At 38.3% G+C, this 26589-nt stretch overlaps 1 protein-coding gene across 7 annotated transcripts; it reads right to left on the bottom strand.

The window, feature by feature from the left end:
* Positions 1–865: 865 nt before the first annotated feature.
* LOC131313613 (myosin-11-like) lies at positions 866–26236 on the bottom strand. Of its 7 annotated transcripts, none has more exons than XM_058342009.1 (39): positions 25822–26236; positions 22620–22748; positions 21850–21993; positions 21574–21719; positions 21333–21489; positions 20152–20210; positions 19879–20038; positions 19639–19788; positions 19417–19553; positions 19194–19340; positions 18944–19045; positions 18789–18846; positions 18610–18711; positions 17036–17073; positions 16088–16214; positions 15774–15956; positions 15475–15606; positions 15274–15383; positions 15063–15123; positions 14326–14503; positions 13866–14071; positions 13655–13774; positions 13151–13249; positions 12039–12260; positions 10204–10343; positions 6096–6210; positions 5967–5993; positions 5619–5873; positions 5372–5527; positions 5081–5287; positions 4838–4981; positions 3431–3501; positions 3255–3354; positions 3114–3170; positions 2895–2951; positions 2718–2798; positions 2360–2442; positions 2068–2258; positions 866–1466 (listed from the first exon to the last, which is right to left on the bottom strand). In XM_058342009.1, the coding sequence occupies exons 1-38, from the start codon at positions 25822–25824 to the stop codon at positions 2135–2137; spliced, it is 4587 nt and encodes a 1528-aa protein (XP_058197992.1). In that variant the 5' UTR covers positions 25825–26236; the 3' UTR covers positions 866–1466; positions 2068–2134. The 7 variants fall into 7 exon arrangements, with proteins under 7 accessions (XP_058197992.1, XP_058197991.1, XP_058197989.1 ...); XM_058342008.1 differs by lacking the exon at positions 25822–26236 and having other exon boundaries at positions 866–1121; positions 1203–1466; positions 22620–22754; XM_058342006.1 differs by lacking the exon at positions 25822–26236 and having other exon boundaries at positions 22620–22754.
* Between the last annotated feature and the right edge of the window lie 353 nt (positions 26237–26589).

Raw genomic sequence — 26589 nt, 5'->3', positions numbered from 1 at the left:
GAGAGAAGGGTAATGATTGGAGAGAGATAGAGAGAGAAATAAAATTAATAATTAGAAATATAGGATAATGATTGAAAAAAATATAGAATAATTATTGAAAAACAAAACTAAAACTAAAGATAAATGGCAACGGAACACAGAATTAACAAAAACAAAAAAGCAGGGGAAAATCGAGGCAGGGGGAGTTGGGCCCCGTGGACAAGTATTTTTGGCCCAACCCGTGATTTGTATTCCGTTAACTTTACTTGGCCCATTTGAAAGGAACGTCGAATTCCAATCTCGGTTTTTTTTGCCAGTGTTTTTTTTTTAATCGGCCTGTTAAAATAGTAAGATTAGCTTCTTGAAGGAGAAGTTGAATTCCGATCTCCTTTTTTCTGGCACCTAAAGGCCTCTTGGTAACCTCGGTTCGCCAGTTACCACTCCTTCGTCGTCTCTATCAGTTGGCCATTGCCGCCTGTTGGAAAATTCATGTTCTTTACGATGAATCATTAATCACTAAAACTACCAATGTTGTTTTAGGATATCTTAGGGAATGGGGATTAGTAAAACATGTAAATAAACTTTAGGAGATTGCTCGCAGCTTCTATCTTAGGGAATGGGGATTAGTAAAACATGTAAATAAACTTTAGGAGATTGCTCGCAGCTTCTCCTCACCAACTAAATCAACCAAAAGCTACACGTACTTGCTCGCAGCTTCTCCTCACCAACTACATCAACCAAAAGCTACACGTACATCTACACGTCTTTCAGCTCAACTCATTCGTAGACGCTCGTTTCGTTTCATCAGATAAAAAAGAAAACAAACACATGCCTGATGCTTCAAAGCACAAACTTTTTTTCTCCAGATAATAATAGAGAAGCACACTGTCTTCGAAAGTTTTACACACACAAGTTTCCATTTTCCAATAGTCAAAGCAATGGCTTTGTCGAACTTAATTGCCGGAGATTGTAAGAAAGAGGAAGAGCCATAGATGTAGCGGCCATACAGTGCACAATGGAACGTCACAATTCTCAGAGGAAAATGGAATAAGGTTATGCTTTGTCCGGGAAAAGAAGGGGGAAATGAAATTACATACGCCTATCGCGCAACTAACCAAACAATGGATTTTCTTGTCATTTTCCTGAGACAAGAAAAACTAAAGGAAACTTTCACTAAATTTCCTTGTCCTCGAACATAGCAGACTACAAAATTTAGCAATTACCTGATGGAAAGTTAACCTAAATCATTTTATCACACCGGGATACATTTTCGTTGAATGACTAGTTGTATACCCCAAACAAACCCCTGCCGGTTCTGCCTTATAGTCCCTTCAGATGAGATATTTAGCGGCTTCTTTGTTCCTTTATTTGGATTGGAAAGAGAGACAAATTCCTCTTTCCTTTTTATTCAACTCCTGTACCTTTGTTGATGTCAGGCTTGTCAGCTATAACCAACGGCCCAGAAGCTGCATAGACGTGACGATTATCTGAAAAAATACAGGGTGCGCCTTGGAATGAGAATGAATTTCCGTTCACCAATAAAGATAGATAACATATGGTTACAAGAAATAAAAGTTAAACAAGCAAAATAACATCGAAAAAGTCAATAAGAAATAGCATCATAAGATAATTTTGCAATTGAGCCTGCAAAATGAATTTGAAATTAGAACTCTAACATCAAGCCCTGTAAGCATCACTAGCCCTGTAAGCATCAAAGTCTTGTGTTGAAAACATGAAAGTGTAACTCGTCACAGTTACTTGAATCATAGATATCACCACAGATTGGAGAATCCTCCAGAAAACCAAACATACTAAGAACCAACGTGTAATGTGTGTTCCACCGATTTCCAATATAAAGGGAAGAATGGGCTGCACTGAGATGTTGAACGTTTTGACATTCATTACAGCAGCAAGGCCTTTCTGTTTTTGTTTTTCAAATTGCAGCATAGGGAGCAACAGAAGATTCAAAAGGACGTGGAACAATGAATAGGCGATGCAGACAATATTAAGCGACAAAAGTATGGGAAATTAGACAAAGAATTATAAATTGAGTGCAGTCTCAAATTTTCAAGACGCAATTTGTTGTACCTCCGGTGCAATCCTCAGATTGAAGGGGACGTGTCAGTGAATTGACAGAAAAGCCATGAAAATTGAATCAGTCAGCACGCGGTAACAAGAAACTGAAGCCTGAATTTTCATGAATAAGCGGCGGTGGTTCCACATCTGAAATGTCCACTTGATCCGTTGATTTGGACAGGTCATCGACTGAAAATGGAATGCTGCATAACCAATGGAGAAAGTCAGTGGGAAAAGAAGAGCAGAGAAAGAATGAAAAGATAAGATGAAATACAGAATCATGTTCTTTTTTATCTGATTTAACCTTGAATCATCATCCAGTAAAAAAGAACTGCTGACAGCATTGTTTGAATCTTCAGTCATTAGAATCCTCATGTCAGATATTACCTTCAAACAAAAATGGCACATAGCCCGTGGTCAGAGATTGTTTAAGAATCTTTAAGGTTCAGGTCAATCCATCCGCATGGACAATGGAAAGATTCTACAAGGATTGTCGGAAGAGGTCTGCACGATTCACAGTTGTAGAAATGCCAAAGTTGTTTTATTTTGGTAGAACACCAATACAAGGAGTGGTTGGCCATATTTCGATAGTAAATATCACCCCGTCATATATCAGAATGATTGAAACCCGAAACAAGTTAAGGGCAGCAACAGGGACTTACATCTGGGGCAAGGCTGTGGGTTCCATACTTGTCATCCCAATACATTGTGCTAATTCGATAGAGTTGTTGTATACTAAGAACCTGTGGATTATAAAAAACCCCAACTGGCTCAGAAGAAAGGAAGAAGGAATGGATTATAAATGATTTGTTTGCAGATTTTAGTAGCCGGCCACTTACTGGGCACAGGTCATGAGTTATTTCATCGAGTGTCTTCTTCGGCTTTTGATGTATGACCTTAATCAAGTAACAGAAGAATCAGTGACACATTTACTAATTAATACTTCTGAACTCTTAGAAAGGAAGATTTTTCACGACATTTTACAGACAACTGCATCCGCAAATGTAAAGAACATAACAGTGCTGGAAGCTCTTAAGCCATAAGAGATTGTCTCCTACCAGGAACCCAATAGCCTGTCTAATATGCTTGAGCTCATCCCAAGCTGAGCCTGCGTACTGAAGATTTTATTTTTCTTTAGTTGGAGGGGGTCAAAAAATCAGGAAGAGAAAATTATCAGTTCCAGAACAGAATATGATTACCTCATCAGTTGCCTTGTAGCACCAATGTTCCAGTTCAGCCAATCCTGCCTTGACATATTCACCATTACTGAAAGAGCAGCATTCTCGTCTTAATAGGAGGCTGCAGCCAAGAGAATAATCAGAAGAGGGTCTCGAAAGTAAACGAATATATTAGTGAATGCTTCTCGACTACATACCTGTTGAATAATTGCACATTGATAAAGGAGAATATTTGGGTAAACACTTTGCGAACTAAAAATGGGGGTACCTGAAAAGAATTTTCAATGGGAAAAGTTCCTCAGTTCAATTACCTTTTAACACTAAAGTGAAATTACCTGAAATCCAAGACAGCAAACAAGCAGAGCAATTTGAGATTTGCAGATTGTTTCGTGCTCCACCCAGAATCTAACGTTACGTAGACTCGGGTACGGATGTCAGGTGCAGGTACATCTCTTAGGATCGGATTCATTTACTTTTCATTTGAAGGATACAGGGACACGCTTGAATATTTAACATCCTTCATATATAATGTAGTGCGTGGCTTCAATTTGAGTGAAGAGGGGACGAACCAGAATGGTCCGTCTGGACGGGTCTGAGGACTGTCCGGACGACCAACGCTGCGAGCAAGGTTCTGAAGTTATGTATTTACTGTCTGGACGGGGCTCGAGGCCGTCCAGATGGTCGTGACGCAAGACTGCGCTACATAATGTGTCTTCCGCAGTTTTCGGGTTAGAGAAGCTTGGTTTTGGTGAGAGAAACCCAGAAAAACAGAGACACATTGAGAGGAGATCGGAATGCTGTGGATTGATTCGTCTCCTGACTCCCTTCCCCCTGTTGCGTAGATACACAACCTGTGTATCGAGCCACATAAATCTCTTGTGTCCTTGTGTGATTTTTCTAGCTTGCCTTGCATTCATTCATCTTTATTGTTAGCTTTATAGATCGATTGTGCTAGTTCGAATTGTTGTGTCTACTGCATATCACACAACAATATTTTTTCTATTTTGCAACTTAAAAAGGTGTTTACTAGTTGTCTTAGATCCTTTGACGCATATTATTGGAGTTCTATGCATAGCTTGTGCAAAATTTGACTTAGAAAATATGCTTGTTAAGTTATTATCCAACTATACATGTCCGACACAAATCTGATACCCTTATCTGAGTGCCAATTGACTGACACGGGTACTTCATACATTTTGAAGGATCCATGTAACATAGCTCAGAATGAGACAAAATCTGAGATCCATAGATAGGGCACCAGGGTGTTTGGGATTAAGAACTTAAAAGTAATTTAACTCCTCTTTCAGCCATGATCTATTTCATTAGCCAAATTACGTTAATTTAGATCATATTAATGGCAGGCAGTTAGGGGTACAAGCCTAACGTTTGGCATTACTTGCACAAAGTTGCATCCCACAACCTCAATTTAATGGGATGACATTGGTAAGATGGGACGCATTGTGCAAATTTGCTCCATAAAAGGGTTGGTGACAACAACAGTGACAACAAAATAAAATAAAATAAAACATGCCATGTTAAAAGCCAATCAAATAGGAAGAACAAAAAGCAAAGGAGAATTAGGCATCCCTAGATATTGCACTTACTTGATTGGCTTTTAATACATTCAAGAAATTTCCAAGGCTCTTCACAATCCCTTGCCAGTGAGCAATCAAAATCTCCTGAGCAGCAGCATTGGCAAGGGTGCGGGCTGTCCCCTTAAGCAAACTTGCTCTGGAAAGTCTTGGCGCCTAGACCATTCAAGGCGCACAAATGTTTATTAGATAAGTCTTTCAGTACGTTTAAAAGTAAAGATGAAGACTACATATCCCAATCTCAACTTCAAGTACCTGAATGCACAATCCAAGCAATGGAGAAATCTCCTTTTTCAGGTTGTCCCGGATCATACCATATATCTTTTCCACATATGCTGTCAGTTGCTGCTTGAACAGCAAAGCAGGGTACTTGGCTTCAACTTGGTGCAAAGTATCCACTTGGCCAGAGAACTCACCATTGGCAAGAGAAAGATTGACCCCTTGTGGACTTCCACGGAAACTCTAAATAGAAATTATTGCACCCTTTCAGACAGAGTGGCATAAAATTTGAATGGAAAAATGAAAAGCGTTTTTTTTTTTTTTTACCAATGTCATCCTCCCAAATAGAGTAGCTGATGATGTCCGCCTGTGTTGTGGGGCAATCCCTGCTGCACCACCTGCCTTCAATGTACGTTGAAGCAGCAACAGCAGAGTTGATGCATTGGATAACCAATAGGCCAAGTTTTCATTGTTATCCTGAGTCTTCAATTCACAAATGTAACTCAAGCTCTAACAGCTCTATGATATATAACCACAAATCAGCATAGCACAAAGCATTCTTTGCAAGTAGTACCTCAATAGCGTGGCCTATGGTTTGAATAATCCGATCAAAAATGCTGGTCCTTTCAACTTCAAATGACCTCCACTGCCTAAGGCACTTGTATATGATACAGGCTGCAACAGGTCTGCCCTTACTCAAGCCTAGGTGCTGAGCAACACATCGGATGAGCAAATCCTGATATTCCTGCTGCTTCTCATTGAGTGATTTTTGTGGTCTCTCCTCTACCTCGGACTGATCCCTTAAGTTCATTGAAGCACTTTGCAGATCCTATTACATTTCAGAGTGACCATAAAAATTAAAGATGGTGCAAGTTGAACAAAGTAAGAAAGAAGGTATAGTTCTTGAGGCGCTTGATCTTACAGCAGCAGTTTTGGTACTTTCTTCCCTCTGCCAAATGTCAGACATGAATAAAGCGGCGTAAGATGTACATACAAAACATATAAAAAGTTAATTCAAAGTTCAGTATGCATCACTGTTTTCTGCGATTACCTGAATAACTGACTTAGAGCGTCCCGAGAGGAGCTTATTATTTTGTGCCATTGTTAGAGCCTGTTGACGAAGAACTTTATTTTCTGATTCTATGTTGGCAAGCTTCTCTTCAAGCCTAACCGCAGAAGGACAAGAATTCCATTAACTGCCCCCAATTTGTAAGCAGTAGAAACAGCCAAGTTCCGAGGACAAAGAGATTGCAAACAGCCAATTTGTAGGTGAACCATTAAAGATATTTCATAGACTTATTCCAGAATACTCTTGGAGAGTGAACATGGGGGTGCACCAGACAGAAAACAAACCAAAAAACTCAAGTTCTTAAGTGGACTAGGGTCTAAACTAGAGTTCGAATTTAGGAGGCATCCCATCTCAGAACAACTGGCATTTGGTGGTAGGCTCAAACTATATGGACCAATTTTGACAGTTCATGTAGCACTCTTGTTGGTCATAATCATGTCATATCGTCAGATGTCTTAAAAGATGATCAAACCTACAGGCCTACAGATCAAACGATCATAGTAAGGATGGACCGACAAACAATTTTCCTATGTTAGTTGATCTACGTCTCATACAGCTGACAACTCAGCATTCATGAAAGGACTAGTATATCCGAAAGAGCTTGTCAAAAAAAGTAACGCTGGAGATGTTTGCACATCGAGTCCATGTGCTACTTAAAGATAACATGACATCTATTCTCTTTAGTAGTTTTTTCCAGTCAAATACACTACCTTCAACGAGCATAGCTGATTATGTTAAGGTGGTCAAATATTCCCAACCCAGAGAGCATGATTTCTGACTAAGGAAGCATCAGTTCAAAGGCAGTGTACTTCCCAGCAAGATTTTGTAGTTTCTTAATCAGTATAATCCTTCCCTCCTCCCCATGAGTAAAACATCATAGAGAAACTCCCTCCAACATTCCAGCACCAAAATGATGAACTCTTCTCAAACATTCAGCCCTCCTCAGCTTCTCCAATTCAGCTACCAAAGCAAGTTCCCTAACTTGATCCAGGAACAACAGAAGGGAAGACCAGAATATACTGCTTCTGTCTATAGACTCTAAACAGACGACACTTCATCCAATAGACATACCATCTACTTCTCAGATACTCAACTCGATATCCTCAAGCTACTAATACCATTTTCAAGCTTTCTTTCATATAACAATGAATCTCTTGTTGGCTCCACTTGGGCTTAGCACTACTCACGACATCTCATAAGCCTTCTGAAATCTCAGTTGCCTGGACATGATACCTTCAACCATCAAAGGCATGTAGTCGACACCATGGCAATGGTTTTCAGATGCCATAAGCTTGGAAATATATAAATGAAAAGCACTATGTGATTCTCGCCTTTTCAGCCACAGCAACCATATCTGCAGCAAGGTTTAAAACATCTTTGTGGATATTTTCCTCATGAATATGCTCCGCTAAAATTCCAAGTCTATCTGACTGCTTAACAACCTATGTAGATGCCAATGAATAAAGAACCAAAGCATAGACTGTAATGAAGAGAACAAGGCACAATGGATATCAACTGAACGATAAATGGCTGTTATGTTGAATAGAGCAGAACCAAAAAAAAGAGCAAAGACTTGCCAAAGATAGAAGAAGAGGAAGATGAAAACCTGATGAAAAGGAAGCGGACGATGCTGCTCTATGCGGGCCTTCCACTGGTACTAGTGTGGGAGGGGGAATATCATCTTTTCATCCATAGAGACAATTTACAAAGCCACTCAAATATTATGTCGAGGATCGAAGATATCAGAGAGCAAGAAACTAGATGGAACATGGGAAAACTCGGGCTGTTGTATCATTCAAATTGACTATATTCTGTTGAAAATGATACGGCCCAGGAACAAATAATTTTGGAAGGGAAAAAACCAATACCATTTTTTCCGAATTCCAAAACCAAAATAAATTGCAGAATAGGTCGTATAAGTCAGCACGATGACAGCAAATGGACTTTGCATGTAAAAAGTTGTAATGCCTGCGGCAACGTATCACACGGTTTAAGTTGGTAGCACATCAGATTGCTATTCAGCAGAAATGGAAGGTACAATAAAATGGGATTGTTTGAACATTTCTTAAGCACCAACAACCACCAAGTTTATTTCCAAAGCCAAACCAAGACAGAAAAAATGACTGTACTATTTGTCCAAAATATCAATTAATTAAGCTAGATACTACCGGTTTATTACTGGGAGTTAGCTTGATTTTCTAGACCATAAGCAAGACTATCTGTATTAAATGATGTCAGAATTGAACTCGAAACTACATGAATCCCCAAAATATTTTACATCAAGGACCAGACTTGACTCTCAACATTCATGTACTGAAAATAGACTGACTACATGAAAGGTTATTATCAATTTCCAATTATAAAGGCTCAACACCCGTCGTGCATCAATTAAGTGGTAAACTCAAACGAATTATGAGATTTGAAGGCAAAAGTTCGTAAACTAAGGAAGAATTTGAAACTTGAGGGTATTGTCCATTTCACTGTGTATGAAGCAAAGTAACAAACTATTGAAGTACCTACAGTAAAGAACACACTAAATTAGACTAACAACTAGCTAGAAGGAACACAAGATACAACAGATAGAACGAGCAAGTTCCATCAGAAAAAGTCATCAAATGCCCCCTCCCGGTCACTTTCCCAGTTTTCAGCTCCTGCACAACGCAACATCAAGAGAAAAAGGTATATGTAACACATTTGCGTTAAACATGGACAATCTAAACAAAAGGAACTTCACAACATAGCTAATGGTATCTCTAGACTGATAGGTAAGGACTAACGTAACAGGAAACGATTGGCTGAACTAGAAAGATTATCATTCTTGGCAGTGAGAATTCTGAGAGGAATCATCGAGTACAAATAGTATTACCAAGACCATGGATTATGCTTTGGTTATAAACTAGCAGCAGAGTATCTAGAGCAGTCAGGAGACACTGAGAGAACTAGACTGACCTGAGACTTCAGCGGTTGAAAGATCCTGAACTATCAGCTGAAAAGCATTGGAATGGAGGAAAGAGAAATCTGCTGGAGTAGAAGCAGGAGCTGGAAAGGTGAAATCAGAGTCAGTGGATGTAGTATCGGAAGAAGCGGACATCGCATCAATTCGAACATCTGTAGCAATGAATCCTGACGTTGAACTCGAGGTGGATGAGGTAGACAAGATCATTTTCAGCTCTGAAATTTGGTCTGACATGCAGTATATCATCCTGAGACACACTAGATCATTTCTAGCATTAGTCAAAAGACATGTGCAAGCATTCTTTAAGTTGTATTAATTATTAACTACATTTTAAGGATGTTTCTTCTAGCCTGATCATTTCCTGGAAGCTGGTGGATTTCACTCACTCCTGGAGGGGACTAGAGCAGGAAAGAGAAGGAGAAGGCAAATTTGACTTTTATGAATCTTAGAGGAGAAAGTAATCAAAGATGGTTTCCAGTTGGAAGAGCCTATTTTTAAATTGAAGAGTAGAGTACTAAAGCTTTGGCATTTTGAATGGTCGGTTCTCAGGCGTAGTTGATCCCAACGTGAACGGTGAACCAATATGTGTACTCTATAGAATCGTTTGAGTAGATACGATGTATAGCTGATATAGGCTTCTTTGTGGCTCCTTATTTATTTCAAGTTTTACATAAATGAATTTTATAAGAAGCTCCATGACATATTGTCACCTTACAGGTAAAGGTAGAGACGGACAACTTGTTGCATTCAACACGCAGATATAGTACCTCTTAAATGAATGTTGGTAACTATTAATTCGTTCACAGTGTTGTTAAATTAGAGGTTTTAAGAAAGTTGAAATTCTTCTCAAGTACCACTCAATCTTATCTACTTGAACATATTTGTTGAATTCGGCATGAGAAAAGAATATTTCCTTCAACTAGAGGACATTACAATACCTCCAACTTCATTGAGTACCATCAGTGCACTTCACCAGCCTAGCTACCTTCCTATGGAGTCCTTAACCCCTAACTAGAACTCATTCTAATTCTATGAACTCTTCATGAATCCAACTTAGTATGATAAAGGTATATCTGTCAAAGCTTCAAAACTTTGAATATACATCAAACTTGAAAGTTTAACCACTAATGCTACCTGCTTAAAGATTCTTGAAGTTGATGAACTCTTCTTTCAGTTTCTTCTAACTTACTACGCCTTTCTTCACTTGATTCTAGGGCTTCTGCACATTTCCTTTCAGATTCATCAGCTCGTTGTTTCTCCGATTGCAATAAAGCCTATGATACATAAAACCAGGGTGGAGTAAAGCAATAGAACAGCGAAGCCAGACAATGTTTCCATAAAACAGGAAAAAACAGTCAACAAAAACAAGGAGAAGATTTGGGTATGTGACCAGAGACATTCCCACTAAATGGATAAGCTAAACCAAAAACTAGTGATTCAACTGCCACATCACAGACTCATCAAATAGCTAAGATGACACATATTAATAAGCATCTCATCTTGTACGTCACACAGGATATGAAAACTGTGCCTCTACGCATCAAGAGTTCGTGCAATTCACTCTACAGCAATAAAATTTGAGGAAATTACTGGTATTAGATCAGCATCCATCAAGACCAAAATGTTGACCCACCTAGAGACCAGCTAATAGCCGGTTTCATTGTCCAAGGTATAAAACCCCATGCTGGTGGAACTAATGTCCGTTGATGCTGTCTATAATCACCATTTCAGCAAGTAATATGGAACTATCAAAAAGGAGAAGTGCAAGAAAGATACAAAAACTGTGCAAGCAAGAAAGATACTCCCTCCGTCCCAAAATGTTTGTCCGGTCCGCAAAACGAGGACTAAAAAATAATGCATTTCTTTCAAGGAAAAATTTGAACTTTTTTTATTAATGTATCTAGTGAATTGTTTTTAAAAAAAATGAATTTTTTCTTGCAAAAATTGTATTATTTTTACGTCCTCATTTTGCGGACCGGACAAATATTATGGGACAGAGGGAGTACATTGTTCAAAGACTTGAATTCTCATCATATAAGCATTAATAGGAAATCCCACGAATAAGTTATCAGAAAATATTTTTTTTTTTAAAAAGGAGGAAAAACACAAGTTGGGACATTTGAATTTAATCCATACAGATGCAGTCTCTAAGCATATAGACCATCCAAAACATGCATAACTAACAGTCACAAATGGCTTTCAGCAAGCCTTTTGGTGCAACAAGGGCCCCACCCTCTACAGCTTTCTCTTATACTGACAGATTTCAGCAGTCAACAAACAAACATCACTTCCAATTTAACACGATTGTCCAGTTGCATTCATTCTGTTAGAGAAGCATCAATTGCCATTGAAATAAGTCAATAACTCTCACGTAGCAAGTACTTTTGAAAGGTGGCAAATATTTGAGGCAGAGGATAGGTGTAGAGAGTTCATCAATGCATGGTGTTTTTGTAAATTAGTCCATACTGTCTAAAACAGCTTCATGCCCCAAAAGGATGGTTCAGCATACTTGAACAAAAGCACAATAGCGAAACAATAACATTCTGCTGATTTTTCTCCAATGGTTCTCTCTCTCTCTCTTCAAAAAAAAAAAGAAAAAGGTTAAGCTAAAGGGGACTCCATCTTAGGAACTATAATAACACCACCCAACGCAAACAAATGGTTGTAAACCTGGAAGTGCAAGAAAAAATGAGCTTTAACATTTTATTTCCCTATTTCATGTCCGGTGCAGAAAGAGAATAACTCAATGTTGTTTTATAGTTTCATAAGGAAACACATATGGCCTCAAATCATTAGTCTTTTTGCTTGCTCTGAATTTTTTTTTTTCATTTCTGTCACTGTGACGTTCTTTACTCTAGGTTCTCTGTTTGCTTTAATATTTACAGCAAATGAAACTTAAGGACCATGCCCAAAGAAATGATGACACTTGAAAGAGATAACGGTTAAGGCAGCTGTATAAGCGGCAATACCTTCAAGTTCTGCACTTCTGTACTAAGAGTCTCGATCCTCTCAGTATCTTGGACAAGCACTGGAGTTTCTTTGACCACAGATGATGCTTCTTCAATGGCCTTCTGTGCAGCCTCGCGTTCTTTAACAAGCAGCTCGTTACTTTCATCAACTTTGCTTTGCATAGTTTGCAAGGAATTTTGCAACTTTGCTATCTCCTGCCCTTTTGCCTCTTCCAAATCAGTCTGTACAAATGGTTTCATACTTTAGATGGAGGCCATACAAACATGCAGCATAACTTCTATCAAACAAGCATAATCATCACAGTCCGAGGCTCCAAGCTATGGCCAATGGAAGTCATAAAAGTTGTGAAAACTTTATATCCATCTCAAAACCAATTGGCAATGAGTGGAGAGGTCCCAATATTATGTTAAGCGATCATCCATTCCATTCCCAAGCAATGTGGGACTCTATTTCCTTAACATCCCCCTCACGTGCAGTCACGTTTGAGGTCTGTCACGTGTAGCCTCTTTTTGTGTTTATTATCATGTAGCTTTTTTGCCGGTCTATCATCGTGAGGTGTGAATTCTAAACTTTTAAAATGTGGGGTGGAATGAGCCCCACTCTGATACCATGTGGAACCTTTATATCCATCTCAAAGCCAGTTGGTTTTAACTTGGAACCCTCCAAGAAAGTTAACATGGCATTAGAGCTAGGATTTCGGAGAATTTATTCCCCCTTGTTTGTGCCATAAGCGCACCGTTGTTTGTTGTGATCCATGTGTGTTATGGATCGTTTGTTTAGCTCTCCACGTGCGAGTCGTGCATCGCACATGCAGGGGAGTGTTGGAGTTTGTCCCACATGGGTTGATTATCTCTTCCAAAACTAGTATATGAGCCTGGGCAGTCTCTCCACTCATTGCCAATTGATTTTGAGGTGGATGCTTTAACAAAAGTGAGTAAACTTCTGTAGTGCTTACTGCCACATAATACAAAGATGTGGACTTCAGTTCAGTTCTTATCTTTCTTTATAGGAGGATTCAGTGTGCATTATATTTTCATCAAAGAAAAGCTATAAATAAATTTCACATATCCTGCAGAAAGTGAAATACTTTAACGCAAAACACATATATTACCCTCAAACGTTTTTCCAACTGCAAACGCCATGTGAGTTCTTCCACCTGCTTCTCAAGCTTATCCTTTGCTTCTTTGAGTGCACCTGTTTCTCTTGAAGCCTGAAATTTTTTCCATATGCTAGTAAATGAGTGAGGATTGGCAGATAAGTGCAAAATCCAACGCTAACACGCAGCAATTCTAATTTGTATGCTCCACAAACGCATGGGCTGTACACTAACCAAATCAGATCTCTGTCTGTCTGTGGGTTTTTAGAGGTATTAATACCTCATTTATCGGTTCCCAACAAGAATGTCTCTCTGTCGAGTGAAATTACCTTTGAAGTAAATAGTGTTTTCCTTTGCATTAGTATATATCACATGGATGCTTTTAACTTTGAAGTAAATAGTGTTTTCCTTTGCATTAGTATATATCACATGGATGCTTTTATGCCATTGCCATTTCAAATGACAAGGTGCATGAGGAACTACTTACGACTTCAATAGCATGAGAACACCAATACCTACCATCTTTAGTTTTCGAAGCTCTCTCTTGGCAATTCTCCCCCGCCATCTACATTGTGTAACTATCGATGCCTTCCTGAGTTTCTTGTGATGTGAAAAATCTCTATGACCACGCCAATGGGCCTGCATTTTTTTAAAGTAAAACTAATACCTTGGAAGTATAATAAGCATCGGTTATAGCTATAAAGCAACACAGAAACAACTAGTCAATAACCTGAATAATAATTGATGCCTTTGTCTGCTTTCTACATCTGAATTCATTGCGAGCAGCCATTACACGCAAACCTGTCTGCAAGACAAGCACTGAGGACTTGATTCTGATATATGCCATTCTTGCCAAGTGCCTACGTGAAGTTGTCTGTATCTTAACAGCAGCTGCCTCCCTTTTAATGGTCTCGTATAATTTGCAAGCAAGTCTTCCTAATAGCCGTAACAAAAAAAGGAAACGGTGAATTCTTATAAGAAAAAGAGAATAAGCACCTACGTCCAATCGTGCCATTGATAGAAAAGACTCAAAGAGAACCAACGAAAAGATAAACTGTGTGTGTGAGAGAAGAAGTGAATATCCTTCCAATAAGTGCCACAGCAGAAGGATGTCTGGCACATGCTCTCTGTAAAATGCAGGTTTTTTAGCTACACGAATGTTTTCTTGCTTCAAAGATCAGCTGACGCACCTCTCCATATAGATTGTATGCAAATAGTAGCCCTCCGTGTTGCAATAAATCGTTTGCGACTAATATGAGTTCTCATCTTTCTTTGAATAGTCTTGGCTGCCTTGTTAAGTTTTTCTGCCCTACGTGCATCTAGCTCGGCCATCTGGCCGGCTCTTAAGAACACCTTCGTTTTTCCTATCTGCAAAACAATTTATAAACCCCTTCAACGTAAGAGACATCTAGAAAGGATAGGAATATAAACAACGAAGCTGTAATGTTACACCATTGTTCTAGCTATATGAAGCTACATAAGGAGAAAAAACAATATGGCACCCCATGCTGGAGGGACACAAGCCAGAACGTGAGTTATCCATGACATATTTATGTTTATGATGAGGAAGTTGACATATGCTTTTATATTCCTAAGCACCAGAACAGACAACATTGGGACATTATTAAAATCGTAGTCAAAATAGCACAACATGAAATTGCTTAAACCAGAACAAACTGAACATAATCCAACAAATGTGGGTTCCAAAATAAGCAAACTGAAGGTAATGTTTATATAAACCAAGCAGGTTAATTCCTCATTCAGCAGCCTCTATATTATCACAGTGCCTATTATGTGTAAGCTGCAGGCAATTAGTTAAGCCCAATATGCAAACCAGGAGTAGATGAACAATACTGGAGCTTCAATTGTGAACTTTTCGTTCGTGAAAAAAAGCAGCTTGTCCATGTAAAGACAACTTTATTTTTACCTGAGAACCCACAAGACCCATCTTGTCCAAAATCTTCTTACATGCTACCTTTTCATCATTGCTGCTCATAGATGGAAAAGAACAAATTAGATGTAAGATCTAACCATGCTAAATAAGAAACTCAGCAAGAGGTTCCAACGTGACCGAGCAGCCAAAAATCAATGTACACAACAAAAACTACAAAAGTTTCTCTATCAAGATAAATACTTACTTCCCTTCCAAAACCTCAGGAGCAAGAAGGCCAAATCGATTGAGAAATTCATAGAATGTCCTACGAGTTGGGTATCCAGCACAACTGATTCTAATTGCCTCTAAAACACCCTACATTGACAAGAGAGCATTAAATACACATGTTTTAACCATGAGTATATGACACATAAAGCATGACACCAAATTTCAAGATTGTACTCACACCACACCGTAGTTGTTGCATGACGTTGACATTCTCAAAGATAGCAGGTTTAAGAACATTGTTTGGCTTCACGCATCTAATATAGTGGGGCTCTGTTGAATTCAGTGTCTCCATTAGTTGTTGTAGTTGTAACTGCATGAATTTTTAAATCAGGGCATCAATTGTAACATCTTGCATAGCAAAGTTTAGGTTAACTTCTTGATTATAACAGCATTGTTCGATTAGATGTACTTCTCAATAACCAACTTATTGAAGAAAATCCTCTCAAATGGAAATGGACAAAATACAAGATATGATACCCTAAAACGAGAACCAATAGACGAGAACTTCGAAGATTTGGAGGAAGATTTGGTTGAATCCTCTGGAAGTGGAGGGAATAGGCCTGCTACAAAAGAACATTTGGAAGCACTCAACAGATCTTGATGTTCAGGAACAACATAGTCTTTGTTTTTGTCTAGAAACTGATCAGACTGATATTGGACCTGAATAAAAGCAATAACTAAGTTATCCAACAGAAAACCCAAAATAGAGTATCATGTTTCAATGCTAATAACAGCAATTTGTAGAAGGCACTTCATTGTACTGACAAAAGAATAACAGTTGTCTAACTAACCTCCCCTGCATAGTGAGCAATGGCAAAATCTGTACGAGACAGTTTTGGCTTGATAAATCGCTTGTGGGACTTGAATGTCTGATAAAGCTTTTGTGAAAATGTTTCATGAGTTGACTTTGGAAACATGCTGGAAACAGAATAGTCCATCGTTAAATAGATAAAAGGTCATTCATCTTCCATAAATAAGAAGCACGTATTCGAGTTATGCATGCATATGCACACCAAAGATATGCGGTCATGAAAATCTAAATACAGGCAACTATTAAACACATAAACTAAGAGCACAAACATAGAAATAAGGAGTAGACATGGACACATGTTGGTATTACAGTTTCCAAAATTGAGGAAAGGGATATGAAGAGCCACGATAATAAAAGTATGTGTATTCCCAGTTTCCTTACATAAAAGTAATGACAAACTTTATTTTCAATAGGAAATGTTTTATTTTGTTTGTAAATTGACAATTAATCTCTGTCTATAGCATTATAAAAAAATTCTGGTCTCTACATTTATATGTTGGAAAAGAAGTGGGGCTAGCAGCACTGTTCCCTTTATGAAGCCTTACTGTTAACATAGTTTTGAAGCTGTTAGATTTTAGTGTGCTTAGAAGTCAAGAAGACCTAAAGGAGGAGGGGCCAACATGTACAAAGTTCATACTTCAACTGACTTTATCTTTGGCCCCAATAACATTTCCAAAAAGTTGCACCAAGATTGTAGGTCATGGGTATCAAGGCATGACGAGTTTCTAAAGAAAAAGAAATAGGAAACAATTGCTGATGCATTTTCAAAAAATGTACTTGTGCCTCACAAGTACCAATGTCCAACAGAAATGTCCACCAGAAGTCAGACATTGGAGACCTTGGGAGGCATGTCAAAACTTCCTGGCATACAATCACACAGATAACGTATATATGCACGCAAGCTTGCATAATGAGAAATGTTCCTTACCAGGCTTCATCAAGCAAAGCAATGATTCCTCCAGGCTTCTGCAAAAGCAATATGAATTTATGAATTAACTGGAAGTTTGATAGGCTGACTCAAGGAGCAACGCAGTCACTATGGGAACTAAGTTACGGGCATACGAATCCTTATACAGTTATACTCAATGAGCCATTGGCAGGATGATTCCATGGTTTGGAAAGAGGGCTACCTATACATAGGATAAAAAAAACTCAAGCAATACATGATCATGTCTGCAAGAGGACAAAAAGCTTACAAGTAGGCACTCTGCAGGAATATGTCCCCAAGTCCCATACCACACCTTCATTTAACATCCAATGCATGCTGATTATCTACGTCCACTAAACCTATCAACTTCCCATTTGCTTTATCCGAAAGGAAAATGTACTTTCGTGCACAGAAAAAAAAAATTTCTAGGATGACTTTCCAGCAAGCCAAATAGATCTCTGCATTGAAACAAGCTTAACTGGTGTGATTATAGTTCCATTGTTATTTATTTCCATGCTTACCGCTTGATTCTCCTTCAGTGGAAGTCAAAGAACAGAATATTGATAGGAGTCGTAGGCTATAATTTTATTTCCTTGCTTGTTTTCATCTCAGATTCTCGGTAGTCTCTCTTTTACGCTGATAGGGGATAGTTTTCTTCAATAAATACTAGCTTACCCAGAAGAAAGAGAGAGAGAGAGAGAGAGAAAGAGAGAACAGAAACATCGATGTGCAATCAACTACAAAATAGCATGGCCAAACTCACTCAAATCCAAAGCGACAAAAAAATTATAAGTTTCCATTCTTCTTGATTCTGGAAACAAAATTTCCTGGTGCCTTGCAAAACTAGTTGTCACACTGTCAATTTCCCTGTCACTGCAACAACTATGGTATGGGATCAAATCATTCTTGATATTACACTGACTAGTTTCCCATATTCAAGGATTTCACAGTATTTTGACTGCAAGACAGATGGAAATAATATTTTTTAGCAGGTTTTGCCTATGGTTTCTAGTGCACCTGTTCCATTGTGGAGGATAGCTTAACCTTACTGGGAAGTCCCTTTGTGGCCTAGACAATTGATCCTTCTCTGGAAGAATGTCGCCCCTCCATCTACCAAGTTGATATAATGTGTCCACAAGGAAAATAGCCCAGAGCTCAACTTCCAACATACACGTATATTTTATATGTCCTTCTAATTAAATGAGAATGGACCTTGCGGCCAAGTTGTCAACCAATATTTGTGTATTGTTGGAAGCACTAAATGAAACTGTTTCTTTTTTCTTCAAAGAAAGAAAAAGAAAACTTATCACGATGAGAATGTAAGAAAGATGACACAACCTTTTATTATTATTAATAATTTTGCCAATAAGAATATTTTTTCATATCCTTGTAACTGGATTGAATCCCACTTAAGTCCTTCAAACCAGGCAGTACTATCCTGAGACTCAAAAGCAAAATTCATTGCATGTTGATTGGGTCTAGATTAGGTACATTCCTAAAAGAACTGTAGCCATCAAAACATGAGTACACAAGTTCTTTGAATGCCAAGCGAAGCGACTAGTAAAGACGGGAACCTTTTCAAGAAGATCCAGGACATCTTGATTGTCAACAAATTCTATGTAGCTCCAGTCGATCTCCTCTTTTGTGTACTCTTCTTGCTCCATTTTGAACACATGCTGAAGGAAACCAAAAACAGTCAACAAGTTGGGAAAGTGGACCACAATAATATGTTACAAAATGTAATGACCTTTACCTGGTTGAAATGTTGCTGCAGCTTCTCATTTGTGAAATTTATACAAAATTGCTCAAAACTGCACCCATGAATGTATTAAATTCAGACAAATAATTATGTTACATAGTCATTAATCTCAATATAGAATCATATTTACCGGAAATATGATTCCTTACCTATTAGTCTTAAAGCTTTCAAAACCATAGATGTCAAGGACTCCAATCAAAGATTTAGAGTTGGGATCTTGCCCAATTGAAACATTAATTGTATCGACCAGCCTGAATTTAACAAAAATAGCCAGCATTAGCTTTACATCAGCACCTCAAGGCCCAAACTACTTTTGCTATTCACAGGAGCAAGAAACCCCTGAGACGTGTCCCTAATTCCCTATAAGTGAAAGCAAGGACCCAAGCACTTCTCTATTACCAGTCAAACAATCGGCAATATAGTGTTTTAGCCAAACCATCCCTGCTAACTAACGCACCAACAGGATCAAGGCTTCTCTTGATAACTTCTTCAGGGGTAATCATTACACGCTTCAGTAGCGCATCTTCCAACGCATCAAAATCACACCTGAAAGGAAAATCAAGTTAACATAATCGTATAGGTATCACATGCTGAAAGTAAAATACCAAGGATCTATTCTTACATGAGAAGTTCCGCTGCCATTTGAAGATGAAATTTAGATTTGTCATCTTTCAGAATCGATGAATCAATTTCTTTCCCCTTGGCAAATTCAACATTTCCAAGATGAAGAATTGCAGCCACAACCCTGAAAATTGCATCCTGACAGAGGAAGACAAGTTATTCCAACTTTACCTTGTGCATCTCAAATGATGCAACAAACATATTGAGGAATCCAAGGCTGTACCTGGTATTGCTGACTTATTCCCACAATATCCATAGCTCTCCTAGTGGCAAGATAGTCCTGAGCATCACTTACACCGACAAGTTCATAGCAACTTGATTGATTCAGATAGTGAAATGTTTTAGGACTTCCTAGCTTATATTTCTCGATTTCCTGATCAGATTTGAAAGCTATTAAAAGGCTGTTCTGCCTACAAATTTAAAAGATCTTCTTCAAAGGATCTAATAGAAGGTAAAAACCTACCTCTGGTGGTGCTGCACAAAGAAGGTAAAAACAATGATAGTTGCGTTCAGGGTCTGAAACTTGGCAAACACGGGATCTCTCAAGAAGATAAGTTCTAATGGCTGCTCCTGAAATTCTTCCATGCTTATCAAATTGAATCTCAACAAATTTACCAAAGCGGCTGTACCAATGTTTAAGTTTAGTGAGCATCAATAATAACATACTTTCACCATATTCTGAAATGCGTATGTGAAACAGTTGGAGAAAGTTCATGGCATGACTTCGACATCTCACCTGGAATTGTTGTTTCTGACAGTTTTTGCATTGCCAAATGCTTCAAGAACTGGATTTGACTGCATTTTGTTGATGAGTGTATAACTTTCAGATAGAAAGTATCATAAAAACGAAATAAATTATCCAAACAAAAAGCCTCTGTGAATTACATCATGCATATTGATTTTAAGAAGATGGAGATGATTTCAGAGAAACAAATTCACAGCCGGAAGCTACACATCCTGCATCATCTGCTTAAGGACGATTAAATTGGAAAAGATGCAAGTACATTAAAAAGGTGTCTCTAGGCGCACATCTGGTGTTGAAGAAGTAGACTAACTCCAACCGGCGTCGTCCATCTAAGAAAGATTCTGAATTATTCAATTGTCTCCTTATACGCACTCCCCTTCCACACCCCCACCCCCAACCCATAATAGTTGAAAAAGAATCCTACAAGATACAGGATGGAAAATGCTAAAACAAATACATGGTGCATGTCCTTGGTTGTTGGGGTACACAGTTGCCTAGATCATATTCCCGGAAAAAGCTTCTTAATGCCATGTGACAAAGACAGTCTGCAATAAAATGAAAGAATTCCACCTAAAATCTTGGCAAGAACAGGTCAGTTTTTGCAATGGTGTACTTACACTATAAGTTCATTTATTTATACATTGTAGAGCTTGGAACTTGTCATGTTGCTAGAGGGCTAGCTATGATTCTGTTGGTTGACCCTCTAGCTCATACATAAGCAATTATGCCATTTGAGCTCCTTGAACACGAATCCTTCCACTAACGAAGTCTTTAACCCATCAAAAATTCTACACGGAATGTTTATAAACAAAGGAATATTATTGCTTACAAAAATTTGAGAAAAGAAACCTATTAAATGAAGAAATCACATTTTCACCTTTAACTTCAAGAATGATGTTTTAAGGAAGTATACATGGAAAATATTTTGTGCTTCAAGGAGAGGCCTGCCTGGTATTCACATTCTGAGTACCATCACATTATATATGTGACCCTAACAGAACTATTATTGATGGCAGGCAACAATTTAATTATTTGCCTCAGATGTAAATTACACGGAGTTCTGAACCACAATTAGTAAGCCTCAAGGCATTTACCAACTGCATACCAGCACAAAACTACGGATCATTCTAACATTAGCAAGTATGGAATGAGAGTGAGGTCATGAATATTACTTGTAGAACTTGTTGCTCAACGGTCCTTCCTTCAGTGCCTTTACGCCCACCCAAATAGGCAAGATAACGCATAAGCATCTTGGTAGTTTCCGTCTTACCAGCCCCGCTTTCACCACTGACCAGAATGGAGTTACTTTTGCACTCATTGATCATAGCCCTGATTTTCAATAAATTTAGGAGGCTATTTGGATCATTCTTCAGAAACAAACTCCATAAAATAATAAACAAAACACAAGGTCACCTATAAGCAACATCCGCAATTGCAAAAACATGAGGACTCAGATCTCCAAATGGTGCTCCCTTGTACTGTTCCATCATGTGAGCATCATACAGGTGAGGGAGTCTTTGGAATGGATTAATGGCAATTAGAATACCTCCAGTGTAAGTCTGTCATAAGGTCAGATAAGGATGTAGCATTATCACAGAGCCATTTGTAGCTGCATTAATCCTTCGCTTCGCTCACAAGGATGAACATCAACTAACTAATGATATAACTAAAAGGTGAAGACAGCCTTACATAGATTTCGTTGAGCTGGTATCGAACAGACAAATTCTGCAGAACTCCAGGCTCATGCAAGTATGAGAGCTTAGTCATATCATCAACTCCACCAGCAGGAGCATCCAAATCCTTTGGATAAATCTTTGCCAAAAGTGCAACCACCTGTCCACAGAACAATGAACAAGTTTCAAGTAGATGAAAGAAGCTAAATTATAAAATAATGCTCAAATTTTAAGCCCGAGTCAGCAGTTGTTCTATAAATTTAGCTGAAAACTAAATACACATAAGTGGTACCTTTTTACCTCTTAACAAGGCCATATGAAATCTTACAGAAAGTGGGCTATTGATAAGAACAAAAGGAAGAATATAAAGTAAAATAAAAAGTTCATAGGACTGAGGAATACATGGAAAAGGTGGTACTTCGTCCCCTCAATTACGAACATTGCATAGCCAGATCCATAAATCCATAGACAGAGTCCTTCAGGATATCTCAAACCGTAGACATCCATTTGTTTGTTCTATTTCCTTTTTAATAGTGTTCTGTTTGTTGCTAGAGATCTAGAACAAATTCATCAAATGATGTACATCGCATCAGTTTACCGGTCAAAAATCAAAATGAAATTACCAAATTTGATCAACTAACCAAAAATTTAGTCTGACAGCGACGTAAATTTACCACTAGATTTCCAACCTTTCAACAAGAACTCGGAAATACAGATTCTAGAAATGGATCAAGTATCAAGTGCAAGATACAGAAACTACTTTCCAGTTAGTGTTATGGTTTTTACCGTCTTCCCATTTGTAGTCTGGATCTCAACTTCCTCCCCATTAATTTTTGACACCTGTCCATCAATCCAGGCTTCGTCTTGATCTTCAACCCAAACATGAGAACCTGCAACGATATTAACTGGTGTGCCCTGCATATCAAACTCATCCTTAAAGTAGAAAACAAAAAATAAAATTGTCAAAGCTTAATAGCTCAAAATAGGTATGGAGGAAAACAAACAATTTTCTAAATCAAGCAAGATATACATGCAACCAAGACATGAAACTTCATTGTAAGATGCACCACTAGGATCATGGACATACATACATACATAAGCAAACCACAAAACATGTGAAAAATTGAATACAAACGGCACGGAGGAAGGCCAAACGAAATTCCATTGCATTTCCATGACATGAAACTTCACATCTAAAGATGCCAACATATATCCAGAATCCAAATCTGTAGATATTTGTACACTTAAGCTGCAATAAAGAAAGTCTATATCTCCACCAACAAGTCTAGGCATCTAATTATGCTGCATGGGTAAACAACCCAAATAATACATCAAAGGCTATCCACCAACATGTCCAGACATGCAATTACACTAAAGGATTGAATAACGAATAACACAAATGAATTCATTAAAGCCTATCCGCCAACCAATCACAACATCTAATTACACTGCAGTAGTGCAACCCAAAAGAATGCATCAAAGCCGTCATCCCAAGTGCCAGAGAAATTTGCTCATTTTCAAGATTAGAGAAATGTGGCTGCCTACAATAACTTCTTCCTCTTACCAACTGTGAGATTTGAAACTCAAACCATACCACAATTAACCCAAGAGGCAAAGAGTTGAACCTTTATGCTTTGTCTTGGACCCTGAGGAGAGAAATGGAGAAGAAGGGAAATCTATTGTTCTCCTTCCTACCCTTGTTTGGAACCTAGTGAAAGATAGAAGAAAGTAACAAGGTATTCAGGAATGTTCAACCTTCTCCTCTAATTATTTTCCTCTCTTTTCTTTTTATTTCCATGGATTCCAAACATAGTGTTAACAATGTTGACATACTGCAAAATTTTCAATATCTGTGCCGAGTCAACCAATGCAGATAATTTGTATATATCTAGCAAAATTATAACCGGTTTAATCAGATTTTTACATTAGATTTAGACTTACAGAAAAAGTGACAGTTCATAGACAATAAAGCACCAAGACCCTGTGTTTCCTGCATGCAGCTTCAATAAGCAAGACAAGAAACCAACGCTACCTAACGATGATACAAAACTTCACATTTTGCTCAATTAAAGAGTTCACCATCCAGTCCATCCCCAATATCCTACAATATAGAAAGGTCAAAAAGTCTACTTAACTTGATAGTAACATATTCCTCAATCCCCAGCAAAGACTAATAATTTTTGCTGTCTGCGTATGATTCAAATAAAAAAGGAAGGTATCAATATCAAAGCCTAGTTTATTCTCTTTCCAGATCTCCATCATGAAAAACTACGAATAGCTCTGCCACGCCTCTAAAGATCACCCAATGGACCACAGCATGGTAAAGTGATCTCGCTATCCCAGTCAACATGACTCAGATGGTAACTGAGTCTACTCTCACTTAAACATGCTGCACTAATTCCCCAAAATGTTGACATGTAGGAATGCATTCTTCTATTCATCCCACAACTTAATGGATCTTCGCCCTCCCATATCTTTGCAATCTTGTATATCCTTTCCAGCAACTCATCAACCTCCCAATCCCCCGAATTTAATCTAAAAGAGGAGTCCAAAAAACTTCTTCCCTCCAAACAATATCTGACAAAGATGCCTCCCTCTCTCTCTCCAGTCTCTACCATAATCCCAAAATGAGCAACAAGAAGAAGAAGAAGAAGAAAAACTCCTTCAATCCCGAGGGAAAAAACAAAAATACCTTAATTATCCCTCGACATGTGAAAACATAGTACTCTGATTTGTTCTAAAAGCCTGGTATCGGTTTTGATCACAAGGCTTATGTGGGTTAGCTAAATCATTGGTACCAAACTAGCCTGCAGAAGTGTTTATGTTGCCAACTACCAACTGTGGTAGAAATAAGTGAAAAGCATGAACTGTTGTTGCATCACGGAGGCAGCATACAAGTGAATATTACCACAAGTCATGTATGTTATTATGCGCTAAGGCTCTAAGTGTACGATATAACTTGTTTGTTCCAATTACTGTTTGCCTTCGGATCACAAATAGGTACTTCCACAAGCACAACTCCACCATCAATTCTCAAAATAAAATATCGGTACCATGGCAGAATTTGGACACAGTCATCTCCTCAATATATGCATCTAGCTTTCATTGACAAATTTTATAAGTTAAACCTCTTAAAATTTCCTTTCCCTTTTGTGCAATTGTGAGGTGTGTCTCACAAATTAAGGCCAAAGCCTTATCTTCTGGAAGCCTTAGGAGCAATAGCAGCTCTGGAATTGCAGGTGCATTGAAGAGGGTTTGGATGGTGTGCCTTATCACACATGTATACGATCAGTTTTAGCCTATATACATAAGTGGTTTCCTTGTATTGTGTGTGGCAAAACAGAGTAGGCAATTCACAGTGGAATTGTGCTGTGACGGAGTGATACACTGGTGAGGGTGAGAGAGAACCAGATTGTGAGTTGAGTGTTGAGCTCCGGTGTGTGGATGCTCCTCCTCCGGTAGATTTTTTTGTAATCTATTGTGAGTATAGATGAAATTTTCTCTGGAATTCTGGTGTCTCGTGTTTGTTTCGTGTGTGTGTGTTTGGTTTGAGGATCCTGAGGTGTGCGCACAACAGCAATATCATCGTATCTCCCAATAACCTTTTCTTCTTTTCAATCTACAATGTTATCTTCCCTCCACAACCCTAAAAAGTTCCATATGGCCTGGAAGAACTTGATAAACAAACATGCTTCAACACAAAAAATTACAACTACGTAAAATTTCCAATTACTCATCATATTGACCTAACAATACGTCCAGACTGTTTTTGATATCGCCAAAATTCAGGTGCATGAAAGATTTGCACTATGTGGCGCGCAAGCCCGGCACCCGGTTATCAAAACAAAAAGATTTGTGCTATGTACAGGTACAATACTCGTGCTCTAAAATTTTGGCGTTTACAAAAACAGTTTTATAGCACATTTGGATCCGCATTGCCAGATTTTTGCCCCATTCAGAATGAAAATTGGAATCCAAACACGCGTACCATTTCGAATTCAGTAGAAAAGTTCAATCACATCAAATTTCCTCTTCTCTCGCTAATCTTTCCAGTCAATAAGCTCTCTGGTCCTCCCAATCTTTTGCCTTCGAAATCCGCGTTTCTTCAGGGTTTCGGCATTCAATGCCAATGCCAGCAAAGATGGCTCCGGTGATTCGTCGGAAAGTGGACGGACGATGAAATTGATGTGGGAGAGGTCTGAGTCGTTGATCGTTTTGGTTGTTGTTGCAGCGAGTTTGGTGATCAGTGTGTGTGCGTGCGTGTCGTTTGGGTTGTGTATGTGACATCTTTGGACAAAGCTAGAAATTCGGAGCTGTTTGAGAGCAGTCGCTGAACTTCGCCGCTTTGCTAGAGCTTCTTGTGGCTCTCTCTCTCTCTAGAAGGGATTTAGGAAAGAAGTGTAGTAATAATTTTAGGAAAGCCGTTACTTGCAGCTTTCTTGTGGCTCTCTCTCTCTAGAAGGAATTTAGGAAAGAAGTGGAGTAATAATTTTGGGAATTTGGAAAGCCGTCGCTTGCAACCCATTCCGTTAAGCTTCTTACTTTATTTATTTTTTTAGTAATTTTTTTTTTTTTTTTACGAAACAAGTCAATTCTTTTTAGGATGTATTATATTATATTTAATTTAAAAAATAAATATTTATTTAGTTAGTGAAACACACCCTAATTAAAAAAGAAGTCATATATATGGCTCAGTATTGACTATTGAGCGAAAATTTATTGAAAACTGTACGTAAAGAGAATAATTAGTTTTAGA

The sequence above is a fragment of the Rhododendron vialii genome, chromosome 13a, assembly GCF_030253575.1.
Source record: "Rhododendron vialii isolate Sample 1 chromosome 13a, ASM3025357v1".
In the NCBI taxonomy this organism is placed as follows: Eukaryota; Viridiplantae; Streptophyta; class Magnoliopsida; order Ericales; family Ericaceae; genus Rhododendron; species Rhododendron vialii.
Note: the sequence above shows the minus strand (reverse complement) of the source record. Positions and strands in the feature narration are given on the sequence as shown.

Bases quoted from the DNA above. Each gene is read 5' to 3' on its own strand.
- LOC131313613 (XM_058342006.1), bottom strand. From the start codon at position 22,754: ATGCAGGGCACACCAGTTAATATCGTTGCAGGTTCTCATGTTTGGGTT. The intron at 20,039-20,151 runs GTGAGATGTCGA...ACATTGGTACAG, and splicing joins GTCAGAAACAACAATTCCAG to CCGCTTTGGTAAATTTGTTG. The intron at 15,957-16,087 runs GTTAGTTAGACA...GCTTTTATTCAG, and splicing joins TTGCTCACTATGCAGGGGAG to GTCCAATATCAGTCTGATCA.